Source organism: Danio aesculapii, chromosome 5 (genome assembly GCF_903798145.1).
Source record: "Danio aesculapii chromosome 5, fDanAes4.1, whole genome shotgun sequence".
In the NCBI taxonomy this organism is placed as follows: Eukaryota; Metazoa; Chordata; class Actinopteri; order Cypriniformes; family Danionidae; genus Danio; species Danio aesculapii.
Window position 1 is genome coordinate 42,687,154 of NC_079439.1, and position 20,730 is coordinate 42,707,883.

General features: G+C 33.6%; 1 protein-coding gene across 2 annotated transcripts in view; it reads right to left on the minus strand.

Moving 5' to 3' along the window:
- Positions 1-20,730, minus strand: part of arid3c (AT rich interactive domain 3C (BRIGHT-like)) — a 110,210-nt gene that overhangs the window by 22,211 nt on the left and 67,269 nt on the right. For both annotated transcript variants that reach the window (XM_056458261.1, XM_056458259.1), the window contains 2 exons: positions 17,537-17,609; positions 1,585-1,768 (listed from right to left, as the gene is read on the minus strand). In XM_056458261.1, the coding sequence (XP_056314236.1) occupies positions 1,585-1,768; positions 17,537-17,609 (257 nt within the window). The remainder of the gene's footprint in view (positions 1-1,584; positions 1,769-17,536; positions 17,610-20,730) is intronic.

A 20,730-nucleotide genomic window follows, 5' to 3' on the forward strand; every position in this document is an offset into this window, starting at 1 on the left:
AAAACTGCATGAAGTTGAGTTAATAAAGCATTTATTAACATCCGGAGTAACTATTACCATATGCCTGAATAATCATATATAAATGTTGATTTGAATAGTTTATTAATCATTTACTAACTCATTCTGAATTATTCTAAAAGCCACAAACTACGTTTAAATATAACTGGTTTGTAAAGAATGCAGTACTGAATTTAGTAATGAATATTTAATAAGTAATAAAGTATGAAAATATATTTATTAAGCACATAATAAATGTGCTTATAAGTCAAGAATACATCATTTGTAGCTGTATTTATAAACTGCCTACTAACTTCTATTAAAGTAGAGTTAATGCTTAACTATTTTCTAATGCTTAATATATGATTCATAGTGTGTATTATAAAGTGTTACCGTTATTTCTTTTAAAATATTAAGTTTTAATACTTAAAATTTCTTTTGAATATACTACTAGTATTTTATATTATTACTGTTTTATTGGATCTGTTACATGCAGGATTTGGAATAAAATTAAAATTAACCCAAACCATTTAAAAGGCAGAGAATCAATACTTTGCAGAGAACCCTCAAAAGATAATACACAAACACATTGTGTTATATATTGTGTTAGAGGAGTAAAGCGTTCAATAGGCAAAAAGCAGCTTTAAAAGTCAATATATTGTTCACAGCAATCTATTTTGCAATCAAGTTTGTCAATGTGTCTTATGTAGACTTACTGGGTCTTACTGATTTACATCATTTTACTATGAATGCAAATTTATTAGGTTAAATAAAATAAGTCATTAGTACTTTACTGTATTAAATAATACGTTTTAATAAATCTTTTTTTCTATTTAAATTAAGATTACAGTGCTTAATTAGCAGTATTTTTCATGGATCTTGGTTTTGCTATAAACTGTAAAAATATCCAAAAATTAAAAATTTTCCATATTTTGTGATTCTTGTTCTTTCTTCTTCTTCTTCTTATATTTATTTATGCTTTTGAATTGCATTGTGGGACCTTGATCTTTCCTCAAACAACCTTTGATGTTGAAAGGTTTTTTAAAAAGTGACTTTTATTGACATTTGTAATAGTTTGATGTGATATATTGCAAATAAAGGGTATAAAAAAGATTTTATATATCTATATATATATATATATATATATATATATATATATATATATATATATATATATATATATATATATATATATATATATATATATATATAATTTATTATACAATATATTGTTTCAAACCACTAAAACTTTAATTATAGTCACAGTTTTTTTTTTTTATAGAATCTTTACCATCATAAGTCGACAGAGCAGAGATCAACATCCCATAATACAATTCACAACTGTAAATAAACAGAAAAAAACTGTAAATCATGAAATACGAAACCTGTTAATTAACAGATTTTTATTAGAGCGTATAAATGCATCTCTGCGAACACTCTCAGTCTTACTTCTGCCACACACACGCAGGAAACGCTCTCCTCTCCACTCTCTCTATTTTAAAAGCAGATAATTGAATTGGACAAGACAGACAAGAATCAGCTGGCAGTTATCAACAAGTTGTTGGCGTGTGAAGTTATCTCACTCACTGTGTTCGGAGAGTGAAAGCCGCACTGGTGATGGAGGTAGGAAGGTTCAGGCCTTTGGTAATCTCGCGCCATATTTTCTTATTGATGACTTCCACTAAGCCGCCTTTTTCTGTGACAAGCTTGTAGAGAGTGTAGAGATCCAACACCTGCTTGGCCATGATAGGAATCCGATTCACTGGAGTCCCTGCAGGAGCCGGGGAAAAAAGCACAATATCCACAATCAATGCCATTAACTCAAGCTCATTGACGGGCCTCTCGGCCGCTTATAAGGCCAATCAGTCAGGCATAAGTAAAACGTCCGACAGCTTCCCACTCCACTTAGCAAAAATATCACTTTTTGCCTTCAGTCAAAGGTCTGCACTGTCTGTGCAGCAGTGAAGAGAAAAACCTTTATATCTAGAGAAAGACTGTGTTTATACAAGGAGAAAGTCAATTGTGCAAAACAATTTCTGGCTATTCGCTCAAACTGGATGTCATTTATCATGACCTAATATGTGCCATAAAGCACAAAATAATCGTTTGGACTATAAAGAGTAAATAGCTTTTTCAAAAGAGAACAAAAGTTGCATCTCATATGTCGATGGTTAAACACTGCCCTCCTTCCCTTCGCCAGTTCATTTGCTGAATGAAAAAAAAAACCTTGGTGATAATTTGTGCTCACGATTTAATGTTAGGTTGTAATGTGTGAAGAGGATAAGCCCTTTGTGTGCATCTGAGACCGCCTGACCTCAAGATAATTAACCTGTATTTTGCTGATAGAGTTCTATTGTGCCCATTGGATTTGCCATAATAGCAATCAATACGCAGAGAAATATAGAGCAAACAACAGCAAGCCAAGCCACAGTCTGAAAAGAGCAAGGAGAGCAGAGCTATGGTCTATCAAGGTAAAAACACATCAATTAAGACTTGTAATTACGGCTTCATTTTGCCTCTCTGGCATGTGAACTAAGAGACACTATTAAAACTAAAGATTTATCTGCCTTCTCTCTGAGACAATGCTGGCATTAGATCTAAAGTAGCACAAACGTCTAAAACAATCGATTGATGTTTCTAACTTCTCCTCAAACTGACCACACAAGTCACCCAGGCAAAAGTACGTATCAAGGGTCTTGATTTGGAAAAACTTCAAATGGTTCTGAGCGGTAGTTCCCAAATGGATTTGATTTAGAGTTTATACTTTACATTGAAAACCAGCAACACCAACATCATACAAACACAATCAGTAAATTCACATGTATATAACATGTATGAATATTGATACAGTATTATATAAAATCAGTATGACCATTATCTTCTCATCTATTGCATGAGGTTTTGAGTGTGTTTATGTACAGTAGAAGTCAGAATTATTATCCCCCCTGTATATTTTTCCTCAATTTCTGTTGTTTCCCAGACAGAATATTAATTTCTAAACGTAATAATTTGCATGCCATGATGACAGTAAATAATATTTAACTAGATATTTTTCAAGATACTAGAACTCAGATAAAAGTGACATTTAAACGCCTAACTAGGTTAATTAGGGTAAGTTACCGTAATTGGGCAAGTTATTGTATAACGATGGTTTGTTCTGTAGACAAAAATATTGCTTATAATTTTAATTATACTAATTTTGACCTTAAAATGTTTTTTAAAAAATTAAAAACTGCTTTTATTCTGGCCAAAATAAAACTAATAAGACTTTCACCAGAAGAAAAAATATTATCAGACATATTGTGAAAATTTCCTTGCTCTGTTAAACATCATTTGAGAAATATTTAAACAAAAGAAAAATCACAGGAGGCCAAAAAATTTTGACTCCAACTGTATTTATATTTCATGTTTGTGAAAAAAGGCAGAATTTAGCTGAAATAATGTTTCTTCATAATCCAGTGAAATATATCATTGAATAAATATTAAATAACATCTGATATGAACTCACTGAAATGTATTGAAGAACAAGAAATAAAGATATACTTTATTTTATTTAAAATAAATACAAAATTGTGTCTAGTCCTGTTAAATGTGTAAGACCAATTGTTTTAATTTTTCAGTTCAAGGTTTGAAAATAAAATCTCCAACAGATTGCTTTTCTATTTTATTTCACAAAGCTTAACTGGGATATAGAGAAAACCTTTACAGTACTTCTGATTATACCGCAAAAAGAGGTGATAATTTTGAAATCAAGATACATTTATTTTGAAATCCATATAAAGACATTAATAAAGAAAAGCATTATTATGTATTTTTTTCCAATATATAATAACTTTTATATTTCAATGGTTTATTTAAAACCTTTTAGTAATTAAAAGGAAATATTGTAAAAGAAATCACCTCTGCATATATATATATATATATATATATATATATATATATATATATATATATATATATATATATATATATATATATATATATATATATATATATGCAGAGGTGATTTATATATATATATATATATATATATATATATATATATATATATATATATATATATATATATATATATATATATATATATACCTATACATATACACACACACTGGCCACTATATAGGCATGTAGACATGATCAAGACAATCTGCTTCAGTTCAAACTGAGCATCAGAATGGAGAAATGGTTGCTGGTGCCAGTCTGAGTATTTCAGAAACTGATGATCTACTGGGATTTTCATCTCTAAGGTTTACAGAAAATGGTCAGAAAAAATAAAAAATATCCAGTGAGTGGCAGTTCTGTGGAGTGGAAATGCCTTGTTGATGCCAGAGGAGACTGGTTCAAACTGATACAAAGGCAACAAAACTCAAATAACCACTCGTTACTCAAATGGCTTCCACAGTCACCAGATCTCAATCCAATAGAGCACCTTTGGGATATGGTGGAACAGGAGATTTGCATCATGGATGTGCAGCCGACAAATCTGCAGCAACTGCCTGATGCTATCATGTCAATATGGACCAAAATCTCTGAGGAATATTTCCAGTAACTTGCTGAATCTATGCCAAAAAGAATTAAGGCCGCTATGAAGGCAAACGGCGGTCCAACCCGATATTAGTAAGGTGTACCTAATAAAGTGGCCGATATATATCCACACACACACACACACACACACACACACACACACACACACACACACACACACACATATATATATATATATATATATATATATATATATATATATATATATATATATATATATATATCTCTTCCCTCAACAAACGAAACCTTACCTCCTAACACACTTCTCACACTTGTACAATGTACAAAGTTAAATCACAATAATGCACAAATAATTATTTATTCTCAAGCACAAAAGCCTTAACTAAACGAGTCAAAAGCAATAAATAAAACCTGACTCCACAAAAGCCACCTTTGGTCTGAATCTGGACGAGGATAAGCGTCTTTACAACAAGATTTACGAGCGCTCGATTTCCTGAGGTGATGTATTCACCTCCTCTGGTCCCCTGAATAAGATGCAGTGAATAAAGGCCAGTACGAGCTTTTGTCATCCCAAACAATTTGATCTGGCCATGCATCATTATGACAATGAGTGATTGTGGAAGGCAGAGAAACACGTCTCGTAGCTGGCCGCTGTTAATTGCTCACTGGCCAAAAAGGTTTAATTGAAAATGTGCTGAAGGGAATAAGCTGGCGTTGGGGCCAATCATCTATGTGGGTGCCTTCATCAGCAGTCTGCGTTTTCATCATTCACCTCAGCCAGATAATAGACGGACAGTGCGCCTGCCATTGCTTGCTCTTCCCAAGCATGAAATGAAGGGCTAATTTGTAAACACCATGCTGGGAAATAAAAAAAACTTTATCCAAGTGTATAAAACAGGTAAATTGGACTGACCAACAAGCTTGAGTAGGTCCTCTAATAAGTGTTTGTTACGAACAATGGGTAGTTTTACAATGCATTCATTCAATAGACAGATGCTTTTATCCAAAGTGACGTTTAATAGACGCAATTCTTCAAGTTACATTTTATATTAGATGTCTTTACATTGGTCTTTTATTAAAAAAGGGTTAGGGATAATGGATTTACTGTACTGCACAACCATTTTGCTGCAAATGACATGAAAAGTTAGGGAAAGGTTTTGTAAAATGGGAAAGTTTAACCGCTACTGAGATTAAACATTTAAAATAATAAAATACGTTAAAATAAAACCCATAAAACTATAATACCCTGCCTTTTTCTAAATGTGTGTATAGTTCAATATAACATTGTTATTTTATTGAAAGTACAAAACACAAAAGTATTTCTAATAGGGCTGCGCAATATATCGATTAAACATTGATATCGCGATGTGCGATTATCCAATTGTCACATCGCTGGACATGCAATGTAGAGTCAGGATTATAGTCCAAATACATGCGCAATAGGTAAATTGGATAAACTAAATTGGCCGTAGTGTATGAGTGTGAATGTGAGAGTGTATGGGTGTTTCCCAGTACTGGGTTGCAACTGGAAGGGCATCCGCTGTGTAAAACATATGTTGGAATACTTGGCGGTTTATTCTGCTGTGGTGACCCCTGATGAATAAAGGTACTAGACCGAAGGAAAATGAATGAATGAATGAACATTTCAAGCTGACAAATGAGTAAAACCAGTCCTGAATATTATAAGGCACAATGCTCAAAATGTTGTATTATCAACATGAGCACAATAGGTGCATTGTATGAAATGAAAAATAAAAGTTTTTGTACATAGTAATTAAAGAGTCTTAAAATAAAGGCGGCCTATTCTTTCTAAGAAGTGAGTATACTGGTTTGTCTACATGCCTTCCATTTTAAATCTTGTATCTGCGTTGAGAAGGGTGTATAAAGTTTAAATACTAAGCAAAAAAATGCCTCAAAACTGAATTTGACATAAAATAATTAATCATATTACTTGCATTTTATTATTATAAAAATCAATCAGAATACATGAAGGTGCAATAAATAAATCTACATTATATACTTTGAACTGCACCAAAGAAGACAATCATTACATGCCATTTTTAAATACTGTCTACCTCTAGTATTGAGCCTAATGAAGAATGTTTTATACATGATGATGAACAAACAGCGAGACACAGTCAAAGAAACCCATTTAGAGTATTTATGTAAATTAATAGCAGCACGATGTGAATCGGTGCATTATAGTAAATAAGCAGCATCAAAATTCATAGTTTCGTTCGTGATGTTTTTACTGTCTGAGCAGAAGTTGTGCTTTGCAAGTGTTATTAAGCCTAACTTCGTTTCTTAGAACGGAAAATATGGGAGAAACTCAGAGCCGTTCTTGGCCTTTCATTCTCTTCATTAGTATTTCAGGTAACTATGAAAGCGTCAAATATTGATTTATTCAAAAGAAAGTGCTGATGCTGCCCTTAGATGTGATCAATTTATTGTTGCTTCCCTGTGGGAATCATGAATCAAAGTGGGAATTTATCAGTTTACAATGGGCAATAACACTCGCATTGTTCTATTGCTTAAAGATTAGGGGTCGTAAATGAGCCCATCACTCCAAGTCTCTTCCTCGATGGACGTATTTATTCTTCAGAAGGCAACTTTAAAGAAAAGGACACAATTAAGTGATTTACATCAGTTGTTTAAATCTCATTTCTCTTCATATAATGAGACAACCGCAGTGGAGCCTGTGTCGAACAAAGAAGGTTTTCATCCAGCCTCCATAAAGCAACGGTGCATGTTTCGCCAAACTTTCCTGGTATCATATGATATCTCCATTCTGACAGAGGCATAATTTGCAGTGCACGTTTCATTTACAGGTCTTAAACAGCTGGTCATAAATACTTCTCTCTATATAAAGCTCTCTGGGGGAGCAGCGAATATCATCTACATTCCTCCACGAGCGGAGTTAAACACAGGACTGTTTGTGTTGAGCTGTGAGGCACAGGCAGCCATTTTGATGTGAAAAAAGATACGGCCATCTCACTACACAGAGGGGCTCGCGACAAACGATTTGGTATTTGACAGGTTATGATTGATGATGGCGGGGTCCGGGGGACACTGGGAAGGCCAGCGACCTCTGGTCTCAGGCCAGGCCTACAGGGGACAACAGTCCTGGCACGAATTCACTCTCAGCGGGAGACTACCTTTCGTCTATTGCTTTTTAATGTGTTCCGGACACATAGTGAAGTCGAGACGATTTTGAGTAAAGTTTTCATTTTCTTACTATCATCAAGTTGATATTTGAGCTTGCGATGGAAATGATGTGGAACGTCACTCTGGAAGGGAAATCTTTAGCCTTGAGAATATTTTGCATTTTATGACTATTGAAAGATCTCTCTAAACAGTAAGAACTGGAAAATTTTTTACAAACTTTACAAAGTTTTTCCTAATGTCAATACCAGCAGTTGATTCATACCAATACTTGGCAATTTTATTATCAATACTGAAATTGCATGATTGCATACATAAGAACAGCAGTCTTTTGTAGCATTATAAATGGCTTTTTTTCACTTCTGGTCTATTTAATACGTGAATCAAAGTATTAATTTAAGACTGGCTTTGGTGAACCATTGCTTTGTTCATTCACCTTTCCTTACACAAAGCTGTCGTGTGGTTTAAACTGATATAGACTGATATGGATGGACTACTTTTCAAGTCATTTGGAGCGTTTAAAGGACATTTTTTGAAGCACGATCAATTAAATTCTTTCCATTGATGTAACTGCATGGGGTAAAAAATCAAGTTCAATAGAAGAAAATGTAGGAAAATGAAGACAGATTGGTCAGATCGGTCTTATTTTAGAACAAGGAACCATTTTTACTAGGGATGTCCAGATCCGATCATGTGATTGGTAATTGGGCCCATTCACGCGATTTCAGACTCCATCGGAATTGGACATTACCTCCCAATCAGGACTCAAATATATATATATGTGTGTGTGTGTATATATATATATATATATATATATATATATATATATATATATATATATATATATATATATATATATATATATATATATATATATATTCTCATTATTTTATTACACACCAATAGTTATGCCACCAAGAGTTAAACCTCTTTCTTGACTTCACACAGAAACAGCAACGTGTGCGGCATGACATCACTTTATTGGTTAAGAGCCGGAAAAATAGAACACGGAAGCAGCTTGAAGTGGAAAGTGCGAGTATGTCTGCGGTCTGGAGGTATTATAAAGTTGATGACGACAACATTGCCATATCAAACTGTGAGATATGTAAACTTGGGATTGCCTGCTGGGTATTTTAAGTTGAGGTGCTATTTGTTTTTATATTAGATTTTTTTTTTATATTTACTGTTGCACTAAAGTCCAAAAGTAACGAATTGATGTTATTTATTACTTGATTGTTCAAGCTACCTCACACAAGTGCTCTGTTTGTGAACAGGATTGTTGAATGTTAAAATAAAGTGAATTGAATAAAAAATAAGGTGCCTTCTGGATCTGTTTCTTTACTCTACTTTATTATTTTTTTATTTTAATATAAAAGTTTCGGATTGGGTTTCGGTATCGGTATATACTCAAAATCAAATGACTTGATGGCAAAAAAGCCTGATTGGGACATCCCTAATTTTTACTTGCACAAAGCCAAATATTAAAATTCAAAAGTTTTGCACTTTGGATATCTACGTGCCAGTCAACAAATAAGCCACTTATTTTCAGAGACACATGTAACATACACTGCTGTTCAAAACACATGTAAGATGGTGTGTCCTAATTGCATTCTGAAATCTTTATTAGGTTGAAGCTCAGATTGCAGTGTAACCAATACTTGTCAAAGCTCTAAATATGAACTTGGTATCACTGATCATTGACCTTTCATCTATTATAGTGTACTGCTTAAATTTACCTACCAAAATAACGGCAGGTGGATCGTTTTCATCCTGTCATTTATCTAACTCATGTTAAAAATAATGCTATTGATCTCTTTACATTAAACATCCAGTTAAGAGAAATCAAATGGCCAATTGTTTCCCTAAGAAGATAAAAATAATAACAATAAATAAAAAAATATGTATATATTAAACTAAGAAAACTCTTAGTGTTAATAATGAAATTATAACAAAATTAATTCTTACAATTATTATAATAAATCATAATTAAAATATGTCAATTGAATATGTTTGCATATGTTATTTAGCAAAATAACCAATACTTGGCAAAAGCATTACTACTCATTGAAAAAGTAGGAATAGACAGATGGAGAGAGCAAATACCTGTAGTATCAAAAATCAGCTATAAAATTTAGGGAAGGTCAGAAAGAGCAGCTTTTAATAAGAGCTGTAATGTGATAGCAGCTGTTTGTGTTTGCATCTCAGATTGCATCATGGCATTAATCTCATTCAGTCCAAATATGTCTCGAAATGCCATTTATAAAAGGCAGTATGTCATGTGTAATATGATCCTTACCAAGTTTTAAACAAGAAAAACCACTAACGGCATGCTGCCATGAACAGCCATATTTTAGTGGGGACGACGGGTTTCAAAATCTCACAGAAAAATAACGAAAGACCCCTATCCAAATTGTTGAAAACCTTTTATTTCTATTTTACTTTTGGATTTTACCCAAAAGTTTATCCATCACTATTCATCACTCTCATCCATCTGGAATCAGATAACTGATATTTATACAGTTGAAGTCAGAATTATTAGCCTCCCGTTTTTATTTGTCCCCAATTTCTGTGTAACGGAGAGCAGATTTTTTTCAACACATTTCTAAACATAATAGTTTAAATAACTCATTTCTAATAACTGATTTATTTTATCTTTGCCATGATGACAGTAAATAATATTTTACAAGATATTTTTCAAGACACTTCTATACAGCCTAAAGTGACATTTAAAGGCTTAACTAGGTTAATTAGGCAGGTTAGAGTAATTAGGCAAGTAATTGTATAACGATGGTTTGTTCTGTAGTCTATCTAAAAAAAGATAAAGCTTAAAGGGGCTAATAATTTTGACTTTAAAATGTTTTTTAAAAAATAAAACTGCTTTAATTCTAGCCGAAATAAAACAAATAAGACTTTCTCCAGAAGAAAAAATATTATCAGACAAACTGTGAAAATTTCCCTGCTCTGTTAAACATCATTTGGGAAGTGATCGTGGTAAAGAAAAAAAATCAAAGGGGGGCTAATAAATCTGACTACAACTGTGTGTGTGTGTGTGCATATGCAGAGAAATGAAAGTTTTGGTATCACTTTATTTTGATGGTCCCTACTACGCATTTTGCTGATTTTAAGTTACATTGTCTCTACATGTCAACTATTTTTCAATAGATTATAAGTAGACTGTTAGGTTGGGGTTAGGGTTATGGTTAGGGTAAGTTGACATAATCAAAGTTTTTTTATATTCAGTTAAATATCTGTTAAAGGAGCAGTATCGGCAGATATTAAGCAGACAGTCTACTACTCAAATGAAAAGTAATTGGCATGTAGTTGTAGTTGTGGCATGTAGTTGCATGTAGTCAACTTTTAGTCAACAAAATGTGCAATAGGAACCATCAAAATAAAGTCTTACCAACTTAGGATATGAACGTATCTGAGCCTAATTACAACATTGATTTTAAAACCTTTAACCACAGAAAACAAGGAAAAAATGTCATCTTTCTTTTCCCAATATCACTAATAAAATGCGATTTGTAATGTGCTCTTGTCCACAGTTTAAATCTCCCACACTACAGACATCTAGTCTTTTCTCTGGCAAAAACATTTCTGAAGTACATGTCTGCAATGTGTCATGTAATGTGAAAGACAAAGTCAAAAGCCTCATTTCTGAAGTGGATCATCTGCTGATTAAATTATCTTTGTCAGTCTGAAATATAGTTGTGGATATCTTTGGAAGCCCACACACATGTGCTCATCAATGTGCTTATCAATGGGTTCTTTTTCAGATTTAGAGACGAGGCGTTATCAGTGTCATCACCTTGTGGACAAACAAATTCATTAAAAATCAAAAATACATGTGCGAAAAAAGTTTAGCATATGCAGACTGTTCTGATGATGAGATTAGCATTAAACACGTCGCACATACTATATAAATATACACTGGCAAGTAACACTGAATAAAATTGTCTCCTAATAATGGTCTCTTGAAAATCCTCTTTATTATGGTCTCATCCCTGATAAGTCATACACAAATCCACACACTGAGTGACAAAACCTAATATGGAGGAGGAGGTTCTCACTCTATTCATGCTGTCAGTTAAAAACTATGATAACAGCAATGAAAGCTACTTGGCTACTTGACACCATGGACACATGATTGACAACACAACAGTAAAACGAGTACGGCAGGTAACCTGGATTATGTGCTGAAAGATTCAGTTATGACAAGCAAATCCATAATAGGCTTAATGCAAAAAGGCTTTATTTGAAAAACAATGGGGCAGATGTGTGCACGAACACTAAATATCTGCATGTTTTATTCAACCCCTGATGAGAGCGCTGGTTTCCTGAGTGCTGGAGTCAATACAGATTTAGACATCAAGCATAAGAACCGAGGCGGTGGGATTTAATTATATTTGATCTCATGCCTGAGCTGACGGGAAGAGCTTCACTTCGCTGCTTTCAGGCATTTTTATGTCATGGCATCAGTAGACTGGGTGACTCCTCGCTGACTGTCTCTCGGGTGGATTAGCCCGTGGCGCAATAACAACAGCGTGAACCACGATAAAACCTGCCCTGCATTCCTGTCATCACAAATTTAAACAGATGAAACAGAGCTAAATGACAACTCGGCCTTCTCTGTCATCTGTTGCCTCTCAGGGCAAATAAATCAGATATCCTGTGACCTGTAACCGCCTCCGACACCAAACCAAACCGCTGAGGTGGAGTTCTGCTTCAAACAAGAAAATCTGTTGCAAAGATGGTTTGACTAGTCAAAAATGGCCACACATGATGTGTAAACAAATCCATCACAAAAATGTGTCATTGGCACGGAAAGCTTCAAGAAAAGATTTATTGTGTATGTTGTAGAGCACACAGTCTGGAATATGGGCTATCATTATAATTAAGGATTATAAGTAGCACTGCTACAACTATTTAATTGTAATATTAGACTTTATACTAATATTTTTAAATAATCTCAGGACTTAATTCTGAAAATTATTCCACTACTGTACATTTTTCAAATATGAGACTGCTGTTAAAAATCTGGTTGAAACTACATCAGCACTGATAATATACCAAATAAGCACTGAGTGAGTGAACAGTCAGTTGTCATGATGTTGTGAGCAATTCAGTAATAATATATTGTGCTGCTGACAGGCTGCAAGGTCAGCAACACACCACAATACATCGGCACATAGATTTTGTTGAAATACTGCCAAGTTTTTTCAGTGTAACATGTAAGGAATCCTCAGCCACAGCTGTTGGAAAGGCACATCTGTCATGATCCATAGTTTTACAGACTGTTTCTCATTCAGTTCTTCTTCCTCATAACATCTGAGGTGTTTTTCTCTACGTTTTGATGAAAATTCTGCATGATGAGTTCATAATCCAACATTTCAGTCAATCGTGCTTTGAAAATGATTTAATCTTTGCTGTATTTTATACATTTAATATTTTTTTTCACAATAAACCATGTTATAAATAGCTGGAAATGATCTGAACACAATTAAATTTACTTCATTCATTCATTTTCTTTTCAGCTTGGTCCCTTTATTAATCAGGGGTCGCCACAACAGAATGAACCGTCAACTTATCCAGCGTATGTTTTACACAGCGGATGCCCTTTCAGCCACAACCCATCACTGGGAATAGATTTACTTCATTGTTTAAATAATATATTGTAGGGCTGCTCAATTATGAAAAAATCAGGGCAGCATGATATTGGAAAAAACCGACATTGTGATAATTTTTTTGCAATATCTATTGCGATATGAATATAATTTTACAAGATGATTTGAATAACTCCATTGGGGAAGAATTCATAATTTTACATTGATAGGGAGTTCAACTGCATAACATATAATAAACAAATTACAAGAATAAACTAATTCATTAGAAGAAAGTCAAACAGAAACAAACCTTTCAAACCATGCACTCCATTAGGATTAAACTTTGCTTGTATTCTGTTTTCGACTTAATTACAATCCTAACTCAACAATGCAGATCCTGAGGGGTGACTATTGCTGATTGCACACAGCAATATATCAATGCTGAAATATATTGTGCAAAAAAAAAAAAAAAAAAAAAAAAAATATATATATATATATATATATATATATATATATATATATAAATATACGCAATTATTTTGGTCAATTTTTAAAATGCATACAGTTGCAGTAAAAATATTTCCAGAGTGCTCTTTTATCAAGAACAAGATTTTTTTCAACACATTTTTAAACATATGACAGTACATAATATTTTAGTTATTTTGCAATAGGTGCTTAAGGTTCATTTTTAAGAGCTTAAGTAGGTTAATTAGGTAAACTAGGCAAGTTGAAATTAACAACTGAAACTGAAATAAAAATATTTTTTAATGCTTTTATTTCATACAAACTACAAGAAATAAGACTTTCTCCAGAAGAAAAAAATGTTGTAGGAAATACTGTGAAACTTTCCATGTTCCATTAAACATCACTTGGGAAATATTTAAAAAAGAATAAAAATATCTAATAATTTTGCCTTATTATAACTACATTATAATATACATTTTCTGAAAAAAATGTTTGCTATCACGCCAATACATTTTAGAAATTAAGAAATGCCTTACTTCATAATACCACAGAAGATGTTTTACCAAATTCGAACTAAGAAAACCAAACAGAAGTCTTAAAAAATATATTAAAAACAAACAAAAGAATTAAAATATAAAAATGAAAAAGCATAGTGAGCATAGTCTACACTGTGAGAATTAAACTTGATTAGTTTCTTATTAAAGTTCCAACGGTCCTCCAGTCAAGAGCAGAGAGTGAATTTAACCTTGTCTTTTGTTGTTTGATTAATAATGTTAGTACCAGGAAATAAGAGCCACACAGATCCAATTTATGTATATATTCATTCTCAACTTTTTGTTCTTTCATTGCATAACAAAGGAGTGTTTATGTGAATAATCACTAAGTGCTGCAGGTTTTCTGCACGTTTCTGACCATCTGGGAGCAGAACTTCAGCTAAAAGATGACTTTACATGTGTGTGTTCTGCTCATCTCTGAGGCACAACAGCACAAGCTGCTATTCACGCCTGTAAAAACATAAAGAAAATGAATGCACTTCCATAAATCAAGCACGCCCCATGTGGCAAATGTCACGTTACATGATTTTACTGAAATTTGGCTTTGCGAAGGAATGATTGCAGGCTGCTGGAAAGGGGAGAGACATGATGCAATAATCGTTTTATCTCCAAAATGTAGGAAAAAACTCTATTATAAAAAATGTAAATAAATGTTTTATTTCAGATTAGGTTAGGCTTCTATTGTTCAATTCTTCATATTATCATTATTATTATTATATGCATGTAAAATACGGTAAATGATATGATATAGCACTTTATTGTCAGACAGGTCTGGGGTCGTAGACACATCTGACATTAAACATTTAACCTTAACTTTACTATGTTTGTACAGCTACATCAAATTACAGCACATGTGGATTGAATTATATGGTTAAATAATGATCATACGGTTAAAATACACCATACTGTATTACCAAAACAAAGCCACATTAGTGACAAAAACAGCCACAAGAGCTTAAAATATCTGCCTTGGAAAGTCTTCAAAGGCTGCAAACTTCCTCATATTATGCAAGGCCTTTAAAGTTCCTCTATTTCCGCTATAAAATATGGAGGGCTGGTGTCTGCTGAAGCACCTTGGTGGGAAAAAGCTCTCAGATGATGTACCTCCCTCTTCAATAAAGCTGAAAATTCATTATGCTAACATAATACCAGGATGCTGCCTTCCCCACTGTGGCAAGGTCATCCCCTCAGGGATGTTTTCACATAATCTGAGAGTAATTATAATACAAACAGCAGAAGCCGTTGTTTTAGATAGCATCAGGGGCACAAACACACCACGGTGGCAGCAACACTTCAGAGAACTGGACGGGTCAAGCAGGAAACCTGGAAAAGCCTATCACAATAGTATCTACACATTCTCAGCCTTTACCAAAACAATAAAGCCTGCAATTCTATTGTTGGTGAGACGGCAGATGGGTGGTTGGGCATTTATGATGCTTTGTTTTCCAACACAGGTGCCACACATTTATACACAAATCGAATTATTGCAGTTGTTCAGATGACAGGAGATGCTTGTTTTAGAATAAACTGTTTAACTCTTATATTATGCTACAGGTCAATTTGACCTGCTTTAACACAACACCTGCATCAGAAAAATACTAATACCAGACCCGTAGCCAGCCTGGTGAAAGAGGTGGTTCTATTTTCTCAAAAAGTGGACCTTTTTGCAATTATATGCCTCATTTTCGGTTGAATTATGACTTTTAAATACTGCATTTTAGTGACACTATTCTGAATTAGCTTGTTGGATAGTCATCAAACTACACTTTGTGACTATTTTAGCCAAAATAGTATCCAAATCAATTTTATTATGGGCCACTTTTGGTGCGTCACTCGTTTTGATTAGTCATTTTTTTGTTTCAAGAACAAGGTCCAAGATTTACAATAAAAGCTACTTGTAAAATGTTTTCTTTATTTTAAAACAATACAGTAGAAAGAAGACTTCTCTTACATCAGATTGTAGGTTTTCTTGTACAGCTGGATGTTGGACTCATGAAAAATAATTGTTAGCACTGGCCAAAACTGATTAGCAGAAGTCACACCAAATCGACAGCCAACAGAGGATTCCGCTTGGTCTTAAAGCATTGTTCGATGGGTTATTTTCACCATGATGGCATAGCAGTCAAAATAGGACAAATAAGCTCATGTATGGGACAAATTATGGACCTTTGTCAGTGAGGGGTGTGTCTTCCGAACCACCCGAAGAACCCCCCAACCCCCCTGAATAATAAAAATAAATAAATCCTAGTCACAATTTAGGCCATACAGTAAAACTACAACAACAACTGCGAACTGTCCTTAGCAGCTAACTACATTTATGCATTTAGCAGACAATGTTGCCAAAAGAAATGTACACTGCTTTTCAAGGCATACAATTCTGGTTTAATCATAGTAAAAATAATAATAATCATTTTAAAAAGTACTAATAAAAACTAATAATAAAATAATATAATTTTAAAAATGTAAATACACAGTAATAATAAAATAAAAATGTAAAAAATGTTACAGTTACAATGCTGTTTATTTAAAAAAAAGAAAATTTAATATCATACAATTTTAAAAAATCATACACTGCAAAAAAAAATGCTAGTTTTTGTCTTGTTTCTAGTCCCAATATCAAAACATTCTTGAATCAAAATAATCTGCCAATGAGGTAAACAAAATTGACTTGTTTTAGCGTTGAAAAAAATATTTGACTAAGCCAATAGGCAGATTACTTTACTTGTTTTAAGGAAAAACTCACTTAATTTTGCCATATTGTTTCTGAAAACAAGACAGTGTTCTTTGCTTGTCTAGAAAATGCTTCTTAATTTAAGAATTTTTAGATATTTGGACTAGAAACTAGACAAAAACTCAAAATAAGAAAAACTATTTTTGCAGTGTGTATGTTCTAATGTTTATTTGTGCAATGTGTGAAAAGTATTAATGTCAAATGTGTTTTTATGGTGTGGGTAAAACTGACAAGTCAAGTGAAGACAGTATATCCTGTTTCATCTTAACTGGTCATTTTCACCCACACCATTAAAAAAAACACACCCAAAATTCAAACATGAACTGAGAGTTAAAAATGCTTCTTTGGTTATTTGATGAACACAATTTCACCTGACTAAAAAAGCATCCACAAATCCAATAATTGCCCTTATCTAAACATCCCCATCTAAAACCAACATATGGTTTTGCGGCGTGGGTGTGAAAGGGTGTGTGCTTCTGATATTTGCTATCTGACCAGCTCCACAAAACAAGACTCACCTCTTTTCTGCATGAAACTGAAGAGATCGTCAAGAAACTCCTTCCTTTTCTCATCATCGTCCAGTTCGTACAGCTGTGGAAAGATAAAAATGATGCTTTGTTAGTATTTTGAACAGCACTGTTGTCTTGTTTCAAGTCTAAATATCTAAAAACTCTTAAATCAAGAAGCATTTACTAGACAAGGAAAACAATATTGGCTTGTTTTTTTAAATTATAAGTCAAAACCTAATAATGTGACAATGAAGTAAGTCAAATAATCTTATTTCAAAATAAAAACAGAATTATTTTATTAAACCCATTCGCAGATTATTTAGCTTGTTTCAAAGAAAAACTCAAGTAATTTTGACTTACGATTTCTATAAACAAGACAATATTTTTTTTCTTGTCTAGAACTAGACAAGACACATTTTTATGAAGCTACGGATTATGACACACACATAATAAAGCAAATCTAGCGTTAAATTTATTGTATTAAACCTAGACGCTGATACACTTACACCAGTGGGAAACCGCATGCATTTTAAGGGCGCTTTTGCCTGTATTGGCATATCCATTATGTTTTCTCATCCTGTCCCCTCTCTCTGAATGGACATGCTCAAAAGAGCCTTTTAAAAGCCGTCTCGTGAAGGAGAAGACTGCAACCTGATGGAAATATGCTCCTCAACCTTCACTTTCAATAAGTCTTAGGCCACGTTAACAGGCGAGCAGGTCGATACAGGAAGACAGAGGGATGACCTTTGGAAACAGCGGGGCACATGGAACAAGGCCCCGGAGATAATAACCGATCATTTAGGAGTGTATTAGCTGTCACCAATATTAAAGGACCAATGCAATCAATGCCTCGGAGAAAAAGGTACAGTGGGTTTAAAGTGTGAATACAACACACCAGGCTTTTACCCATGTGTGACATTTCCGAGACGTGCAGCACGAATAAAACACATTTCAGTCGAAGTATGACATCTCTCATCAGGAACCCAGCTCTGAAATGCTGTAAAGTCAGTCAAGTCACCAGCATATAGATGACATCTGTTAACGTCTGTATGTGTCATACTTTTCGAAACATATAGAAACGAGAGCGACATTTGAATCTGTTTGAGATTGTTTAAACAAACGCATCAATGCTAAATGGTTGAGCAGATACTGATGCACAAGATATGAACGTGCAAGACTGAATGTAAATCCTGATGAACAAGAGTGTGTAACATGAGAACCCTGCTCCTCTGAATGTATGGAGATTTAAATGGAGATGTCGCGCAACATTCTGAGGCGGGTCACACACCAGACTAGAAGTGCAATGCTGTGAAATGTCTGTCAAATATTGTTTTATGTGAGCGTATGTCACGTCACATTATTTCCTTCTGGGAAGTTCGTACCTCACAGATAGTAATTATGATGTCAAGTGCATTTAAGTCACTTTTGATGATTGTTACAAAAAATTGCATTAGGCGTGTTTTGCATTTTCATTTTTGTTAAATAATTTACTTTAAGCCACTTTAAGCTAATCATTTTAAACTTTTATATTGTTATATTACAATCCTGTCATATTCAAAAAGTTGTTGTTTTTTTAGTAAACGCATGACAAATGTTACATCCTTCAATTTCACTATGCTATGTTTCCATCCAAAAATGCGAATTAACTTAATGCACAAAACAGGAATATTGCATAAAAGACGTGAGAATACAGCAGCGTTTCCATCCAACGAGTCAAAGAGAACAAAATCGTCATTTCCTAATTAACTGGCGCCAACTATCAACAGTAAAAATGTAATTTGTGGTAGGAGAAGCTGCGCGAATCTTTTCCTTATTTAATAAATGACTTGAGCCTCAGAAGATGATGTCGACAGCAATGATCTCTAATAACAAAATCATATAACCTTTTTTAATGCGCATGCTGGAATTTGTTCGGTAAAAGTGTTTCCATCATAGTTTTTGCGTATCTTTTCTTATCAAATAAAAAGTTTATCCCACTCAGTTTCGCAAATGTGTTTTTTATGCACATTTTCAAAATTAAGAAAGCAGTACAGGACTTTACAGCCAAAGTTTTGCAAATCCCATTGGACAACACACCAACACTATACCTCTTTGGTACAGAACTGAACAAGACACTTGATCCTACTTCTATTGACCTCTTCAATGCGGAAGTGCGCTCCTTTTTGCGATTGTTTTAGAACTTCCGATTCAGTTGCCTATGGGAGAAATGACTAGAAATAATAAATGGCAGAAAACGATCAAACTACTTGCTCTACAAACAAGTGTTTGCATGACAATACAGACTAAGTAGAATAATACAATAAGAAAAGATCAGTTTGCAACATCAAGCAGCAGAACGAGCTGTTTTTAACCTCTAAAAATGAAGGGAAGTGAATGAGACCGGAAGTTTCGAGCCAAAAAGATTCAAATGGCTGCGCCCGCTCATACGCGGAGAATAAGGTGAATAAAGAGACTCGGCATTATCTCTATTAAAAAAATGCATTTTGCTCAATTGGAACCAACAAAGACCTCCAACATTTGAACTGTTCGTACAACTCTTGAATGAAACAATGCTCTTGGAACAATATACATACTACTTAAAAAACAAAGGGGATGCCTTTCAAAAAATATGGATGCCTCTAATGAACCTCTGACTCTCTGAACACTTCTGATGCATTTTCATAATATGCGTGACCTTATTCAATCACAACATAACTTTAATTGTGTATCACGATTTTTGTATTCAGTTTGTATGTTTATTTATTTTTATTTGATTTATTTAATTAGATTTTTTTTTCTCTGACGTTTGCTGCTATACTTGTCTACTGATACCCTTGCCTTTGTTCTTTTTGTTTATGTTTGTATGTTCATTAAAACCAATAAACAAACAATTAAAAAAATAATAAAAATTGATGCGCATCTTGCTGTTTCCATCAACTGATTTTTATGCGCATATCTAAAATGCACATCAAAATAGGTGGATGGAAACGAAGCTAATGACATTAACTCAGTAACTCTGGAATTAAAGAGAATTTTGAGTTTTAGATTTGTAATGATGACTTTGTAGTGCTATTTGTGTACGACTTCAACTTATAACTATTGATTTATGACTTGAATGCACCAACAGTGCACAATCTGCATGGTATCATATTAAATAATGTTATACTTGCTTAATACAAGGCTGTCTAGAATTCTCGATTTTGATTGGATAGTTGCGACATTCC